Consider the following 18,606-nt stretch of genomic DNA (forward strand, 5'->3'; position numbering starts at 1 on the left):
ACCCATGTCTAAGAAAAGAAAACCTAAACTTTGGGCCAGACACATAAGAACAGGGAATGTTTAAAAACAACAAGCAGCCCTGTGGCACCTTAGAGCCATGGTCACCAACCCGTTGATCGCGACTGACTGGTCAACTGGGAGGGCTCGACCAGTCTATCGCGAGGCGCTCAGGGCCCCCCCCCCTGTTTTCTCCCACCCCCAAGAAGCCCCACTACCTAGCTCCAGCGACAATGGAGATAGTGCCAGCTTCCTGCGGTGTGGAAGGAAGTCCGGCAGCTGCGTGCCACTTCCAGGGTTTCAGGAATTGCACTGGCTGCTCCCCTCCCTCAAACAGCTGGCATAGTACCACAACCCAGGTCTGTGGCATGCCGGGTACCTGCTGCACGGGGGATAGGAGTTCCCAGAGGCAGCGCGTGCTGGGGCTTCCCTCTTCTGCGGAGGAGAGGAATCCCAGGAGGCAGCACATGCTGGGGACTCCCTGTCCCCTGCCCCCACCAACACCCTTTCCCCACTGGCACCCTGTCCCCGCCCCAGCACCCTTCCCCAGTACTATGTCCTCTGCTCCCGCCACCACAGTTGGGGCCACATTAGTGAGGCTGGATGTGGGGGGCTGGAGGAGTTATTTTTGCGTATCTCACTTGTGTGGCCCCAACTGACTTTTCTGTGGGTCAGTGACCCCGACTCAAAACAGGTTCCTCGCCCTTCTCAGAAATAAAAACAATGCTGAAACTTGTTGTGTCTGACATATTTTATTTAAAAATTAAGCCTGGCCAACAAACCCCCAATTGGGGCCAAGCCCTCATCTGGCCACAGCATCAGAACCCTCCTGCACACACAAACTCACACCCTAGATCTGAACTTATCATACACTGGAACCCTGTCCTGAGCTTCTCACATCCCCAAACTCCTGCAGCCCCACATCCTCAGTCTTCTGCCACAGCACTCCTGCATCATCCACACACCGCAAATCTGTGTCCTGAGCCCATCATACTCCCAACCTCCCTGCCTTGAGCCCCTCCCATCCCCCAATCCAAACTCCTGCACCCTCACATCCACAAGCCTGTGGCTTGCTCAGTACCCCAACCCTCCACCTTACCGCAACACTCCCTAACCTGGAGTGCCCTCCCCGAGCCAGCATCCCCTTCTCCACCTCCTTCTGCATCCAAATTCCCTCCCAGACCTTGCATCTCACCCCTTCCCACACCTTTTCTGGGATTCCAGAGGTATCCCAGAAAAAACTCTTCCACGTCCAGGGATGCGTTTGTTCTTCTGCCTTTTTTTTTATAAACAGAAATGCAAACATGCTCTTTCGGTTACCCCTGTATTCCTCATTCCACGAGAACTATGGGGGCTTCCGAAAGAAGGGGTTTTTCTGACATTTGGTCCAGTCTAGACAGGTCAAATGTTGGGAAAAAATCACTTCCTATAGAAGAATCGGAAAAAAACGGTAGTGTAGCTGTACTCAGAGTGTATAAGGGCTGGGGATAGCAAGTGATGGAGAGAAGAACAGAGAGGATGGGGCTTCAAGGAAAGGGTGAGGTCTTGGGGGAAGAATGGGGCAGTAGAACTTGGCTTGTTCTGACATTTAAAAAGCGATCTTGGGCATAAAGAGGTTGGAGACCACTGCCCTAGAGACTAACATGTATTATAGATCATGAACTTTTGTGGGTAAAACCCACTTCCTTGGATGAGCAGAGTGGAAATTACATATCCAGGGTATGTACACAACAGCAAAAGCAGCTACCTGTTAACTATACAATCAGTGTAAATGAAGCCAATTGAATCAGGCTGGATGTATCCCATTCATTGCTTCTGATGTATAAATGCAAATAGCAAAGGGGGGAGGAGAATTGTCTTTGTAGTGTGTTAACCAGTTAATACCTTTATTCAAGATCAAGTTGATAGTGTTGAACTTGTAAATGAATTTCAGTTCAGCTGTCACCCTCGGTAATTAGGAGATAAAATTTCTTTGTAGAACGACTACTTTTAAATCCATTATTAAATGTTCCCCTACAAGTTTGTGTTAATATTCCTGATGTCTGATTTGTGACCATGTATCCTTTCTTGCCGAGATTGTTCGTTTGCCCAATGTACATGGCAGAGGGGCATTGGTGACACTTGATAGCATATATTACATTAGATGATGGGCAGTTATATGAGCCCCTGATATTGTGGCTTATGTGATTAGGTCCTGTGATGGTGTCACTTGTATAGATATGCCTATAGTTAACCCCCCCCCCAAAGCCTTAAGCAAATACTTACCAGCAACCACAGATACACTCTCCCAGGAACCTACCGCCGCGACAAACACCATCATTAGGTCCTGTTTTCTACAACTTTAATCATTTTTGTTGCTCTTCTTTGGACCCTCTCCAACTTCTTCACATCTTTATTGAAATGCGATGCCCAGAACTGGACACAATACTCCAGTTGAGGCTTAATCAGCGCAGAGTAGAGCAGAAGAATGACTTCTCATGTCTTGCTCTCAACACTCCTGTTAATGCATCCCAGAACAGTGTTTGATTTTTTGCAACAGTGTCACACTATTGACTTGTATTTAGTTTGTGATCCACAATAATCCATATATCCCTTTCTGCAGTACTCCTTCCTAGACAGTCCCTTCCCATTCTGTACACGTGAAACTGATTGTTCCTTCCTAAGTGAAGCACTTTGCATTTGTCCTTATTAAACTTTATCCTATTTATTTCAAGCCATTTCTCCAGTTTGTCTACCTCATTTTGAATTATGACCCTATATCATCTACAAACTTAATAAGCATACTCTCTATGCCAATATCTAAATTGTTGAAGAAGATATGGAACAGAACTGGTCCCAAAACTGACACCCCTACCGTGGAACCGCACTTGTTATACCCTTCCAGCATAATTATGAACCATTAATAACTACTTTCTGAGTAAGGTTATCCAGCCAGTTATGCACCCACCTTATAGTAGCCCCATCTAAGTTGTATTTACCTAGTTTATTGATAAGGTGGTCATGCAAGATCATATCAAATGCCTTACTAAAGTATAGGTATACCATATCCACTGCTTCTCCCTTATCCACAAGGCTCATTATCCTATCAAAGCTATCAGATTGGTTTGACATGATTTGTTCTTTACAAATCCATGCTGGCTGTTACTGATCACCTTATCTTCCAGATATTTGCAGATGAATTCTTTAATTACTTGCTCCATTATCTTTCCTGACACAGAAGTTAAACTGCCTGGTCTGTAGTTTCCTGGGTTGTTGTTATTTCCCTTTTTAGAGATGGGCACTTCTGCAGTCTTCTGGAATCTCTCCTAACTTCCATGACTTTTCAAAGATGATAGGTAAAGGCTCAAATACCTCCTCACTCAGCTCCTTGAGTGTTTTAGGATACATTTCATCAGGCCCTGGGGACTTGCAGACATCTAACTTTTTTAATTGATTTTTAGCTTGTTATTTAAATTTTATCTTCTAAACCTATCCCAATCCCACTAACATTCATTATGTTAGGCATTTCTTCAGACTTCTCGGTGAAGACTGAAACAAAGTCATTGAGCATCTCTGCCATTTCCAAGTTTACTGTTACTGTTTCTCCCTTCTCACTGACCAGTGGGCCTACCCTGTCCTTGATCGTCCTCTAGCTTCTGATATATTTATAGAATGTCTTTTTGCTTCCCTTTATGCCTGTAGCTAATTTAAACTCGTTTTGTGCCTTTGCTTTTCTAATCTTGTCCCTGAATACCTGTGTTTGTTTATATTCATCCTTTGTAATTTGACCTACTTTCCACTTTTTATATGGCTTTTTTATTTTTAGATCATGCTTTTGGGCCCTTAATAATGTTCCCTTGAAAAACTACCAACTCTCTTCAGTTGTTTTTCCTCTTAGTCTTGCTTCTCAGGGGACCTTACCCACCAGCTCTGAGTTCACTAAAATCTGCCTTCCTGAAATCCATTGTCTCTATTTTGCTGTTCTCTCCTCTACCATTCCTTAGTATCATGAACTCTACGATTTCATGATCACTTTAACCCAGGTTGCCTTCCATTTGCAAATTCTCAAACAGCTCCTCCCTATTTGTTAAAATCAAATCTAGAACAGCTTCCCCCAGTAGCTTTTTCAACCTCCTGGAATAAAAAAAAGTCTCCAATGCAGTCCAAGAACGTATTGGATAGTCTGTTCCCTGATGTGTTAGTTTTCCAACATATCTCTGGATAGTTGAAGTCCCCCATCACCACCAAATGCTGCCTTTTGGATGATTTTGTGAGATGTTTAAAAAAAGCCTCATCCGGATAGGTGATCAGTAGTAGACCCTTAGCATGACATTGCACTTGTTTTTTACTCCTTTTAACCTAACCTAGACACTCTCAACAAGTCTGTCCCCTACGTCCATCTCCCCCCTCAGTCTAAGTGTATAAGGCAACACCCCTTCCCCCCCCCCCCACCTATCCTTCTTGAGTAACCTGTACCCTTCTATACCAATATTCCAGTCACGTGTATTATCCCACCAGATCTCTGTGATAACAATTATGCCATCGTTACATTTATTGGCACTTTATTATGTGGCAATAGTTATGTTTATTTAGTTATGTTTATTCCTGCTTATTCCCCATACTCCTTGCATTTGTATACAGGCATCTAAGATGCTGATTTGATTTTGCTCCCCAGATTTGCCTTGTCCCTCCTTTCTCTCTGCTATTATAGCCCATGATCCCTCCTATTTCCGACCCAACTCCCAGGTCTCCATATTCTTCACTTACCTGTGGGCTTTGGTCACTTGCCCCCATCGAACCTAGTTTAAAGCCTCCTCACTAGGTTAGCCAGTCTGCATCCAAATACTCTCTTCCCCCTTCCTCGAAAAGTGAACCCCCTCCCTGCCTAAGTCCTTCTTGGAACACCACCCTGTGGTCAGATGCCAAATCCCTCCTGCTGACACCATCTTTGCAGCCGCATTCACCTCCACCTGTCTCTGCCTGGGCCCCGACCTTTGACAGGAAGGACTGAAGAGAACACCACCTGTGCTCCAAACTCCCTCACCTATACTGCCAGAGGCCTATAGTCACTCTTGATCTGCTCAAGGTCACACCCTGCAGTTTCAGTAGTGCCCACATGGGTAAGAAGCATGGAGTAGTAGTCAGAGCAAGATGATCCTCAACAATGCCTCCAGAACATATCAGATACAGGCCCCTGGTAGGCAGCATCTCTCGCGAGATGACATGTCACCTTCTAATGTCTTCTGAAGCCAGTCATGTAACCCAACTCCACTCCACACAGTTCCCCAGAAGAAGAGTTTATTTTACCTTCAAATGTATTTGGAGCCTTCTCCTCAACATGGATTACCCCTTATAGCTCTCAGGAACCAACCAGCAGTAGCGCAGTGCTGCCCAATGACAATATAGGAAGGAAACCAATACCCAACCAAGCAAGTTGGGACTGGGGAGGTGCAGTCTAAGCAGAGGGAAAATCGGAGTAGGTCTCACTCACAGACAGCTCAGTTCCCAGCATTTATTTAGACACATATGCACCTCTCCTTTCTTTGCCATGCAAACAGACCTTCCTACTAGCACATGGCCATAATACACATGGCTCCCAAAGCTGAGCCAGGACTGCTGCATGTGATCAAAGAGTACTTCTGAATCAGTTCCTCCCAACCTCAAAGCCATTTAAGGGGCAAGTCCAGAGATTCTGGCAGGTGAGGAAAGAGGAATACGTGCTCACAAGTCAGATGCCAATCGGGGTTCCTAACTCATTCTGGGCGTGAAGGACGGCCCAGCCAGCTCCTTAGAAGGAGCCTGCTTTTCAATCACAGATGCACATTCTATGGCTAAAGCAAGTCAGTACTGACACCAGACTAGAACATCTGTATAACTTCATTCTATACTTTGAGAGAGACGGGCCGTGTTTCCAAAAGACACAATTGTAAAGGCAGGAAAGCTTATGCAAAGATGTCAGATGCAAAAATTATGAACAGGACCATTTTCTCTCAAGGATAGCTAGAACAAGAGAGGAAGCACAGGTGCTCAGGAGCTGCATGCAGGTACACTGTCCCTGAATGGTGCAGGGAGTCATTACTGTTTCTCTGTACTTTTTAAAAGCTATAAGGAAAGAGAATTTGGCATTGCCTACAAACAGATTCCAGGAAGCTCTGGCACTGGAGTGGTCTCACAGATCTACCCGAGAGAACACTTTTCGCCAGTCACAGAAATGCCAGAGACAGTATCCTCTTGCATGTACTGTGAAGAGCGCAGGGAGCAAGCTGCTCCACTAACCAGACTCCAGCAGCTCAAGAGACAAGAAAGCAAGAGGACTTGACACTTAAAAGTAGCTTCAATACAGAATTCAGCTGGTTTCTCCTCTAGCCAGGACAGCAGCAGCAGCTTTAAGCAATCAAGATCCTGCAGCTTTTTAAACAGCTCTGCCTCCCTAGTACAAACTGGGCATTTGAGGACTATGGGGGGGGGGGGGGGGGGGGGAGAGAACATCCCAACTCAAGCCAGTTCAGTATCTGTTAGAGATCTAAAAGATACTTGACAAACTCACCGACCTTTTGGTATTCCTGAAGTTAACTTGGTACCCAAGTATGACTGGAGGCCTGCGAGGTGTTGGGATAGCTGGGCGTAGACAGAATGGGTTCAAAGTTGAAGTCCAGGCCTTCTTCATCCATGAGGTCACTGTTGATTATGTAATCCACATCACATTCAAGATTCTCCATGTACATGTCAACATCCAGGTCAGTGGGCAGCCTGTCCTGGCTCATTCCAAAGGACGCAGAACCAACAGATGAGAGAAGTGGCTGCGTACCCAGATGGGCTGCTTGGGCCATCGGTGCTGGGACTGGGGCCTTCAAAGTGGGCATGCTGGCTGTGTTTTGAGGAGATGCCACTACAGAAAGTGTGGACAGAGCACTGGCAGCAACTGGCTCTGACTGCTGCTCCAAAGGCTTTCCTCGTGTGTTCACGGGGCTTGTTTTACTCTGGCTGACCTGTCCACCTAAAAGCAGAAAAGTCTGACTGTTTAGCCTGCTTCCAGTCTGAGGGAGGATTGGATCCACTTGAGTCATCATCACATCGCTGGGAGGTGGAGAGCTTGATGTCAGGAGAGCTTCCAGGCTCTGAGGGCCAGAGAAACGGTTCACAGAGTTCTGCAGTGAGATATCAACAGGGTTAAACAGAGAGGCGCCAAAAGCAGAGGTCTGACCAACTGACTTCTGGGCTCTCAAAGAGAAGCTGGAATCTCTCTGGACTGGTCCACTTGAGGCAGACTGCTGGGTGGGCAGCATAGAAGAACTGGGTGACATCAGGTTTAACCCATCCAGGAGTTCAAGCTCTTCTGTCACAGTTGGTGGGACATTGCTGGATGCACTGGAGTATACTAGAGAAGGGAGAAGCTTTTCATCTGGGAGGTCATCCTGCTCAGGCATGATGGGGGAGAGCCTGGCACTAATGGTACTCGCATTGGAACTGGTTCGAGGCCGAAAACTGGTCCACACGTCGGAGTCCTCGTTATTCCTTGACGATGGGCTCCCAGGCCATTTGGGGAACTGGGAGCCAGGGCTGTCGGCAGTAGCTTCTGAAGCTGCTTGGAGTGAGGCCTTCTTTTTGGATGCTTTACCTCTGACTTTTGCCAGTTTGCTGCTGTTGTCCATTGAGGCAGCTCTCCTCCTTGGTGATTTCCCACTTTTGCCACCTTCAGGATTGAGCATCCACCAAGAACTTTTCCCTGTAGCTTCATTATGCACTTTAATGAACTTGCTGTGCAGGGACAAGTTGTGCCTAATAGAGTTCTGAAAAAAAAACAGAAAAGACAGCACGTTAGCTTCATCTGCATTGATTACATAAAGAGATATGGCTCCTCATAGGAGTCCTGGCATATGCAGCATAGCTATATTCCTGCTACTTTCCACTGTGTAGAGAGACTTGAATTTGTAAAAGAATTTTGAATTTTTTCAGAGGAAACCGATTCCAGACTCAAAGGACAGAGTACCCTTATCTGTGCTAGACAGCATGAGGCCAGCAAAAGATTTAGACAGCATCGTCCTGAAAAAAAACTAATGTTGAAGAATGTTTAAGTGTTAAAGATTTTGTAACAAACAGAAAAATTGAATGCAGAGAGCACAGGCCAGAGACCTTCCATAGCAGGTCTGCAAATTTACCATCAGCATGCAGCAAGACTTAGCATATCCCTTGCAGATACTAGGGATATCAAAATGCAAATAACTGATTAGCCGTGACACCACTGAAATTGTCAGTGGTTACACACGGAGCGGCAGGCAGCTCCCGGGAGCCAGTGCATGCCAGGAGCCAGCTTTTAGCCAGCTCCCACTGGCTTCCGCCTGCCGGCTGTTGCCCCACACTGCTACTTAAAGCCCACTCCCTGCATGCATCAGCTCCTGCCTGCCACCCCGCTCTGCTGCTGCTTCTGTATCTGATACAGAGGGAATAGCTCAGGGTGGCAGGCGGCTCCCTGGGATCTGAGCTGCATGTGACCATTTGAGTAACCAATAAGCATGAGCTTATCAGTTATCTGTTTAAATTGCTACACACTTACAGCCTTAGATACAGCTGTGGCAGGAATATATGATGGTTCAAACCAAACCAAGAGCAGTCCTAAGGACGAGATGCTGAGCGGGGAGTGGTTTCTTACAACAGGAGTACAACCTCCATGAACACATTGGCACATCAGTGAAGGAGAAAGACCCTGAACTCCGCCAGACTACCACCACCCTCAAATGCTTAGGCTCGCAGAGAACACAAACGGGGTAACAAAATAAACCTTATTTTATGCCTTCACCTAGTGGCAGACATGAATCACAGCCACACAGCTGGAGGTTCCCAATCACACCACACAAAGAGGGAGCTATGTTTCAAAATTTTTAGAAGTCTGTGTGATCACTATGGGGAAGAAGGAGGGTGGTGATACTATGCCCAGCCAGAAACACAGCATTTGTACCTCCCACTCTGAATACACTCACCCAGGCCTAATCTGATCTTTCCATCTAGCAAGGAATACTTTTCTGCTGTCTTTCTAGTGCTCCTGAAAACGACAAACTGATACAGACACTTCTGTCTGCCAGTATCATATGCAACGGGTTCTACACAAACACAAATTTTTCTTCTTCAAATTTCTCAATAGTGGATTTATTTGCACTTACTTTGAACCAGTTAAGGAAGCTACATTTTTCTTGCTTTAAGAGGCTGCCTTTCATTCAATGGAGAGTACTGGGTCTGTCCCGAGTCCCAACCTAGGTATTCCTACAACCAAAGCCTAAATCCAGAACTAGTCAGCCCTGAAGGCATGCAAATTCCTCACAAGAAGTTTTTCACCCTGTGCAGTAGAGATGGTTCTTCGAGAAGTGTGCCCCTGTGGGTCTTGGTGCGTCCTCACACCGCTGCTCAGAGATTTTTGCCTAGCAGTGCCTCCTGCGCCACACATGCGCAATAGCTATCTCGTGCTGTTGCTGTGTGCGCACCTAACAGACCTTTTCTACCTGCTCCTTTTGTACCTGAAATCCAATAAAGGACTCTAAGTAGAGGGGAGGAAAGGAGGGTAGTGGAGCACCTCAGGGGACACATCTCGAAGAACCATCATTACTGCACAGGATGAGTAACAATTTCTTCTCCGTCGAGTGGTGTCCTTGTTGGTGCTCCACTCAGATGACTAAGTAGCAGTACCCGCCCTATGCTGGTGGGCATGGGAGTCATTTATGTGAAGAAGCGATGACCACATCTGTTAGAGTGGTGGTAGGTATAGGTCTTTTCTGTAGGGCATAATGTGCGAAAGGGATAGGAAAACCATGTCGCTGCTCTACAAATGTCCACTAGTGGCACATTATGTAGGAAAGCCATTGATGTGGCCATCACACGTGTGGAGTGAGCCCTAATAATCTGTGGTGGTGGTTTTCCACGAAGCTGGTAAACCATGTATATACAGCTTGCAGTCCACTTGGAAATCCATTATGCCAAGGCAGCTGTTCCCTTAGGGGGATCAGACCAAGAGATGAAGAGTCTGTCTGATTCCCTTGTCTAAGTAGAACATGAGGGCTCATCTGGTATCTAGGGTGTGCAAGATGGATTCTCTTGAAGAGATGTGAGGTTTAGGAAAAAAATGTGGGTAAGTATATGGGTTCACTTAGGTGGAAGTCAGATATAACTTTGGGGAGGAACTTGGGATGAGGCCTGAGTGTGACCTTATCCTTAGTAAAGGCAGTGTATGGTGGATCAGCCATAAGGGCTGCAATTTCGCCCATTTATCTTACAGATGTTATTGCCACTATGAAAGCCGCTCTCATGGATAAGTATTGTGGTGGGACTGTGGCTTAGTGGTGCAAAGGGTGGCCTGGTGAGCATGTCAAGAATGAGATACCAGGTACCGGGGGTGTAAGTTGCGGTGCATTTTCTGCAAGCCTGTTAGGAATCGCTTCGTCATCAGGTGTGCAGAGAGTGAGAGATCATCGACTGGTTCATGGAAAATCGTAACCACCGAAAGATGGACACAAATCAAGCTGATGGAGAGGCCTGCATTGCTGAGGTCCATCAAGTTTTCGAGTACGGTACGTATGCGGGCAGTGTTTGGTTGTAAATGATGAGTGCTACCCCACTGCTGAAAGCGTTTCCATTTGTTTTGGTAGGTGCATCTTGTGGAAGAATGTTGTCTGTTTAATAGCATCCACTTGACACTCTCTGAGCAGGTAAGTTCTTCATTTTGGAACCATGGAGAAGCTATGCTATGAGTTTCAGAGTTTGATGTTCAGGTGGTGGATTTTGCCCCTGTGTTGAGTTAGCAAGTAGGGACTCATGGGGAGAGGGTTCAGTTGGCTTACTGATAGGTAATGTAGATAAGGGAACCAAGGTTGTCTCAGCCAGCAAGGAGTTATCAGAATTACTGTGGCCTGGTCGGAGCGAATCTTGTTGATTACTCTGTAGAGTAGGGGAATTAGTGGGAAAGCACAGGAGTAGGGGAGCAGTCCAGCAAATGTGAAGGCATCTTCCTCCAATCTCTTGCCCTGACCTGCTCAGGAACAGAATCTGTGGCATTTGCGCTTGAATGCTGGAGTGAATAGATCTATGATTGCGAATTCCCACTGTTAAAAAACTAGAAGGAGAACACAGATTGGATTTCCCATTTGTGTTGTTCAGAGAAGTGTCTTCTCAGTTTGTCGGCCCTGGTATCCTGTTGGCCTGGAATGTAAGTGGTAGTTGGGGTTACGTGGTTCTTGTGGCACCAGTTCCAAAATTTGATTGCTTCTACACATAGCGAGCGTGATCGGGCACCCCCCTGCTGATTGATGCAGAACTTAGAGGGTGTGTTGTCCGTAAGGACATTAATGGTTCTACCCTTTACACGTGGAAGGAAGTGAGTGCACGCTTTGAGCTTCAAGATGTTGACATGGCGGTGCATCTCTAGTTGCGACCATATGCCCTGTACCATTCTTGTGCCACAGTGGGCGCCCCAGCCCAGAAGTGATGCATTGATCATGATCACTACTGATGGATCCGGACGATGGAAAAGTACGCCAGCTAGCAGACTGGTTGGGGAAGTCCAACAGTCGCAAGATTGTAGGACCGAGGGTTGGAGAATGAGGCATTTTGCAAGACTGCTGGTTCGGGATGTAGACGGTCGCAAACCAGGACTATAGGCAGTGCATATGTAGCCTCGTGAATAGGATGACAAAAGTTGTGGCTACCACGTGTCCCAGTATTTGAAGACGTGTGTGCGCTGTGGTGAAGGGAGCATGTTTGACTCCCCAGGTGAGGTCACATAACGCTGTCACTGCATCCAAGAGAGCCCCAATGAACTATCTTTTCGGTAGACAAAAGGATACTAGACGATACCAAACGAAATTAATGGGTAGCAGGTTTAAAACTAATAAAATAAAGTTCTTCTTCACACAGCGCACAGTCACCCTGTGGAACTCCTTGCCAGAGGAGTCTGTGAAGGCTAGGACTATAACAGTTTAAAAAAAAAGAGCTAGATAAATTCATGGAGGTTTTGTCCATAAAAGGCTATTAGCCGGGGGGGGGGGGGTAAGGAATGGTGCCCCTGGCCTCTGTAAGGCTGGAGATGGATGGCAGGAGACAAATGGCTTAATCACTGTCTTTGGTCCACCCCTTCTGGGGCACCTGGCACTAGCCATTTTTGGAAGACAGGCTACTGGGCTAGATGGACCTTTGGTCAGACCTAGTATGGCCATTCTTATGTAGGCTGTAGGGCGGATTTCTGGATATGTGGATATTTATAAGGAGGCCCAGTTAGGTGAAGCAATCTCTGGTAGTGATCATCATGGCTATTGTTTGTTGACATGTGGGCCCCTTGATCAGGCAGTCATTGAGGTAGGCACAAATAATGATGCTTTGGCTACTGAGAAAGGCCGTGACCACAGCTAAAGTCCTGGAAAAATCTTGAGGGGCCATGAAGAGACCAAAAGGGAGGACTCAGAATTGGTAGTGATCTTGACCTACCATGACCTGGAGAAATCTCCCGTGGGCAGGATGTATGGTTATATGGAAATTGAGTCCTGAAGGTTTAGGGCTGAGAACCAGTCCCCTTTGTCCAGTGCTGGCATAATAGTTACAAGCATCACCATTCTGAATTTGCTGTTGGAGAAACTTATTGAGTTTCCAGATATTCAAAACTGACCTCCAGCCGCTTGTTTTCTTGGCAGTTAGAAAGTAGTTGGAATAGAACCCTCTTTCCTGATGATTTGTGGGAACTGGTTCTATTGCCCCTAGGCTCAGTAGCTTTTGTACTTCTGCTTGTAACAGGGGCTCGTGAGAGGGGTCTCTGGAGAGGGTCATTGGGTACAGGATTGGGTGCAGTGGTCCCCAACCTTTTGTGGCTGCCGGGTGCCATGGGGCAGGGCTGCTCACGTGCCGGGCATCCAGGGGCGGGGCCGCTCACGCACCGTGCTTCCGAGGGTGGGGCCACACATGCGCCATGCCCCAAGGGTGGGGGCTGCCCATGCGCCCTGAGCCCAGGGCTGGCACCACGCATGTGCTGCGCGCCCGGGGGGCACTGCATTGGGGACCACTGGGGTAGGGGATATAGATGTAAAAGGGGACTGTGTTGCCCGATTTGATGATTCAAGGACTCACTGATCTGTAGTAATGAGAGCTCATTGTTGGTAAAATGGTCTCAGGCAGTGATGGAAGGTTGTGTTTGGATGCACTGGATCTTTGGGCTGGACGCTCAGACTCCCGCCCAAGACTTTAAATCTGCTGTTTGTGTGAAGTGGGTTGAGTGTTAGAGGACTGGCTGTGTTGAGTCCTTCTGTTGGGACATTACTTGGGCCTGTTATCGTATGGCCTCTGCTGTTGCCTGTGGTAGTTCAAGTCTCTTGGTCTCCGGTACAGGATATGTCTTTTGTTAGGCGGGGTGTACATGCCTAAAGTACAGTGTGCTGCAGGAATCTTTCATTGAATGGAACACCTCATCTGTTTTTGTGGCAAACAGTTGGTTCCTATCAAAGGGGAGGTCCCCCACCTTAGTCTGAAATTCTTTTGGGACTCCTGATGAATATAACCACAATGCTCTGCAAATTACTATTGCTGAAGCTGTGGCCTTAGCTGCTGTATCCGCCACATCCATTGCAGCCTAGAGGGCAATTTTTGCTATGGATTGGCCCTCTTTGATGCTAGACTAGAGATGTGGTTTCTTATTTTCAGGAAGGTCCTGTAAGAGATATTGTAATCTAGAGTAATTGGCATGATCGTAGTTAGCCAGAAAGGCAGTGTAATTTGATATTCTGAACTGGAGTGTGGCAGAGGAGTATACTTTCCAGCCAAAGACCTGCTCGTGGTATTGAGGTGTAGATTTGAATTGGGGGTATTTTGCTTTATGATGAACCGAGTTAATGACCAGTGAATTTGGGTGGGGATGTAAGAAGAGAAAATCCATCTTTTTCGCTGGGACAAAGTATTTTCTGTCTACTCTCTGGTTGATGGGGGGGATAGAGTCTGGTGTTTATCAGAGTACATCCGATGACTCCAAGATGGGCTCATTGATGGGTAATGCTATCGTTGAGGATGCAGCCAGTTGTAGTACTGTAAGTAATTTGTATTGTTTATCTTGCACTTCTTGGAATGTAATGTCTTGAGATTGAACCACTCGTCTGAATAGTTCTTAGAATTGTTTCAGCTCATCTGCTGGTGGAGAGAGAAACACCTGGAAAACTGCCTTGTCTAGACCAGCGAGAGACTGAGGAGCGTGTGAAGAGCTCTCTGAGTAGGAGTGAGGTAAGTTCTCATCGTCATGTATTGAATCTGCCTGGGTTATTACCAAAGGGGGATGAGACGGTGACTGACGAACCGTGGTAGCCGGGTAACGCGTAGCTGTATGCGGTGGTGTAGAGGCTGGTTATCTCGTGAGCAATGGCGATGGGAGGAGTGGGGTGATACTGGTGCCCTGGCTCCCAGAAAGGCCACTGAGGTTGAAGGTGTTGTGGTGGATACAGCCATGGTTGGTTGAGCCATGCAAGTTGTGAGGGTTGTTGAAAGGGATGGTTCTGGATGAAGTGCCATCAAGACACTGATCCCATTGAGGATGAGTGACAAAATGAGAATCTACGGCCCTGCCATGTTCAGTTCAGTGACAGTGGTGTGCGAGTGAGAAGTTTTATCTGCGGTTTGTCTGTACAGGCTAGCAGGAGGTGAAATTGGAGAGCATGGTGAACATACTCCCTGCGCCGGAGGAGGTGGTGTGCCCAACTGTGAGGCTTTTTGTAAATGGCGCATCTTGCTAGCTGCTTTCTTATGCTCCGGTGCTGGAGTGCGCTTTAATTCAGTATGTCTGGTACCAGCTTGTTCAATCGGTGTCGGGACGCCTGTGGGTGTCAGCAGCAATGGCATATTCAGTTGTGTCAGCAACGGTGGATTAGCTGCACCAGTGGATGCCAAATGTTTCGGTTCCAACTCAGTTCTCCTGGCTGAAGTCAATTTATGTTTCTTCATGTGCCGGAAGTTAACTGCACCAGGGATCGGGTAGCTCAGGATGCAGTGGGCAGCGATTGTTCAGGGAAAGCCCGCGACACTCCGAGCCTCTATGGGACAGTGAGCTAACCCTGAAACGGGACACCAGTTGCATCTGTGTCTCCTGGAACTTATCCCCCAGTGGTTGGAAGGATTTCTCTCAGAGAAGATTCTTCAGCCGCATTTTGCAGTCTTTCCTCGCTCCGATTGTCATGTTTAAACAATGCGGGCACTTCTGCGCTACGTGATTTTCACCCAGGCATTTAATACAGGATGCGTGTCCGTCTGAAACCAGCATTGAATCCAGGCATGAATTGCATTTCGTAAGGCCAGGAGGGCATGGCATGTTGAGAGGAATAAAGGAAAAACTGCCGCATCAGCTTTTGTTTGTTTTTAACTGAACAACTAGGTGAAACTTCTTCTAAACTGACTAAACTTATTAACTATTGCTAAACTAACTGCACTATTTCTTTATTTTCGGGCAGAAGGGAGAGCACTGCTGTGACTCCATCGTCAGCCGAGGACGGCAGAAAAGGAACTGAGGGAGGCTCGCACCACACATGCACCTAACAAACAACAGCACAAGATGGGGAGTGCACGAGTGGCGCAGGACGCACTGCTAGGCAAAAATCTCCTATCCACAGCGCCAGGACGCACCGAGGCCTGAGTGGAGCACCTGTAGAGACATCACCTGAAGAACCAGTCAGCATGCTAGGAGTTACCATGGGGGGAGGAACCTTAGGCCCAGGGGCCAGATGTAGTCCCCAGCTTGCCTGGATCCAGCCCTCAAGGTTCACTGTCTCCCCCCAGCATTCTAGAGCCCACAGGGCTGGAGCACCCAAAATCTCCTGGGGGGGCAGTCTCTGGTGTGCAAAGGGAATACGGGGAGTCTTCCTCCTTGCAGCACCTTAAAGACTAACAAAACATGCAGATGGTATCATGAGCTTTCATGGGCACAATCCACTTCTTCAGAGGTGCCCCACCCTGAATTACCCTGAAGCTATGATCCTCAGAGACTACCCGTACCAGTAAATAACTTTCCATCATTCCTTATGTGGTGATGTTGCTAAACCTACGCTCAACTTAATGGCCCCCCAGCCAGAAATTGTGTTTTAAATAAACTGAGTAGCAATCCACAAATCTCATACAACCAATTCAGCATGGTATCCTGTCTCCTGCAGAGGCTGACAACTTTATTTTTCAAAAAAGACTACACACGAATATTACTGATTTAAAATAGGATTTTCTGCAACCATCACCACCAAGGACCTCAAGATCTTCATCTTCCCTCCCAACAGTTAAGGTGTGAACTCCTGCATTGCAGTTTCATTATGAACTAGTCAGTAGTTGGTGTATATAACCCACCTAGGAGAGAATGACCAACTGCATAAACAGGAGAGTTTTGGCTCATTGTATTTCAATGGGTCTTTAAACCACATGTCCTAGAACAACATGGATAGAAAGAAGAGGAAGAGTGAATAGCTGGGCAATAGCAAGATGAGCTGTAGGACCCAGTTTATGGCCAGAACCACAAACTGCTAACTGGTAAGTCAAGTGGAAATTTTAGTTTCCAATTTTCCAGCTCTCTGAAGGTATAGTGTTCCAAATAAAACATTGGCTTTCTTTCAGGATGTCTATGTCAACACATCTGTCAGCAACCCATAAACAGTTTTGATATGTGTCCACCTTTGACCTCAGGCACTCCGCATGCACATAAGGAGTTCTGTGACAAAACCACACATTAGAATTCCTGCATGCAGAATTGCAATGTATCCACAAGCAGAAGGGCTAGATCAACACTGAAAATGAACACAAGACACTAGATCACGTAAAGCAGAATTAAAGGGCTGACCTGCCTCCAAGCCTTGTGTTTCACAAATAACGCAAGGAGCTCTGTAGTTAATGACCCTATGAAATCAGGGAGATGACCTACCCAAAACAGCCACAGATACTAGAACTGTTTGGGGGTTACTTGCTGGTTGCCTTAAAAGATAGTGTGCTGAGCTTGTTTGTGTCTGTTTGGAGACCCATGTGCTAAGCCAGGCATGTCCAAAGTCCGGCCCGTGTTCCGATTTAATACGGCCCCCGCTTCCTCCCCCTCTCCTGGCTCCCCGGCGCTCTTCTGAACTGGCGCACCCAGCGCGCTGCTTCCGGCCGCGCCACCGCCGCCGCCCATGGCCTCCGCGGTCCTAGAGCCTGCCCTGTAGGGCACGTCCGCAGCCCTGCTCCCCCGCTTGGCTGCGGGTTCGCCCTGCCCCCGGGCCGCCGTGAGGCCGGCGTGCCCTGCGCTCTCCGCCCGCCTCCGACCCTGCGGGCCCTCCGCCTTGGGACTGAGAATGCGGGGACGGCCCTCACGCATGTTCACTTCTTCAAATCTGGCCCTCTTTGAAAAAAGTTTGGACACCCCTGTGCTAAGCTGTCTGTTTGAAGGACCATGTGCTGAGGCCAGCAGTTGGAAGCTGTGAACTTCCTAACAAGGATTTGAAGTCTATAACCCTCTGTTCATTGGTCAAGTCTTAACCAGGAAGCGGGGCGATCAGGAAGGCCAGGAGTATATAAGGCCCACTAGTCAGCAACCAGGAGCAACTAACAAGGAGTTTCATGGGAGAGTTTGGAGGGGGAATTAAAGAGGGCTAGATACACTCGGCATTCTTTAAAACTTTTTCAACTAAACTAAAACCAAAATTACCAGATTTAAATAAAACCCTTATCAAGAATCTAATTATCTGTAGGAAAGGCTGCAGGCAGAAGCCCAGCAGCAGAGTGGGGATTATCCTGGTTATTGCACCCAATATAGCATGTATGATTACCTGCTCTACGGATAGGTGGCATGTGTGTGCATTCAATGCAAGGAGCTCCTGGCCCTCAGAGACCACAGCCGGGCTTCGAAGGTCAGGGTGGCGGAATTGGAGGAGCTGAGGGAGGCAGAGAGGTATGTAGCTGAGGCTTTCCAGGACACTGTAGAACTCTCCCACCTTCAGTCAGACAGCCCCTGTGCTGCTGAGGAGGGTGAAAGGCCCAGAGAAGAAGAACATTCAACTGGAGCAGAGGGCAATTATTCCATAGTTGGGACCCTCCTTCCAGGTGATATTGTGGTATCCTCTCACACTGAGGATACCTCTCTAGGAAAAGGGACTCCAGTCATTGGCAGGTGTTAGTAATGGGGGAGTCAATCATTAGAAACAGACAGTTGGGTTTTGGTGACTGGGAGAACCCTATGGTGACTTATCTGCCTGCTGAGAAGGTTGTGGATCTCTCAATAGACTTATGTGAAATGTTGGGGAGAAGCCGGTGGTCATGGTACATGTAGGTACCAATGACCTAGGGAAGAGTAGGAGAGAGGTTCTGGAGGCCAAATTTAGGCTGCTAGGAAAGAGACTGAAAGCCAGGACCTCTATGGTAGCATTCTCTAAAATGCTTCCAGTTCCACACGCAGGGCCAGGGAGGCAGAACGTCAGTCTCAATTCGTGGAGGAGATGATGGGGAAGAGAGGTGGGGTTTATATTTATTAGGAACTGGAGAAGCTTTTGCAAAAGGGGGAGCCTATACTAGGGATGTAAGCGACTAATCAACTAGTCGCTTCCCGCACCCTTGGTGCCTCTATCACAAAGAGGCAGCGTGGGGGGGGGGGGGGGGGGTAGGAAGGAGTCAGCTTCCAAG

At 47.5% G+C, this 18,606-nt stretch overlaps 1 protein-coding gene across 2 annotated transcripts in view; it reads right to left on the reverse strand.

Annotated features, from left to right (window-relative positions):
* Positions 1-18,606, reverse strand: part of FOXO4 (forkhead box O4) — a 54,437-nt gene that overhangs the window by 13,383 nt on the left and 22,448 nt on the right. Inside the window, exon 2 of one of the 2 annotated variants that reach the window (XM_075917667.1) lies at positions 6,524-7,766. In XM_075917667.1, the coding sequence (XP_075773782.1) occupies positions 6,546-7,766 (1,221 nt within the window). In that variant the 3' untranslated portion in view covers positions 6,524-6,545. The remainder of the gene's footprint in view (positions 1-6,523; positions 7,767-18,606) is intronic. The other variant, XM_075917666.1, reaches the window with a different exon arrangement.

The sequence above is a fragment of the Pelodiscus sinensis genome, unplaced genomic scaffold (assembly GCF_049634645.1).
Source record: "Pelodiscus sinensis isolate JC-2024 unplaced genomic scaffold, ASM4963464v1 ctg71, whole genome shotgun sequence".
Taxonomy (NCBI): Eukaryota; Metazoa; Chordata; order Testudines; family Trionychidae; genus Pelodiscus; species Pelodiscus sinensis.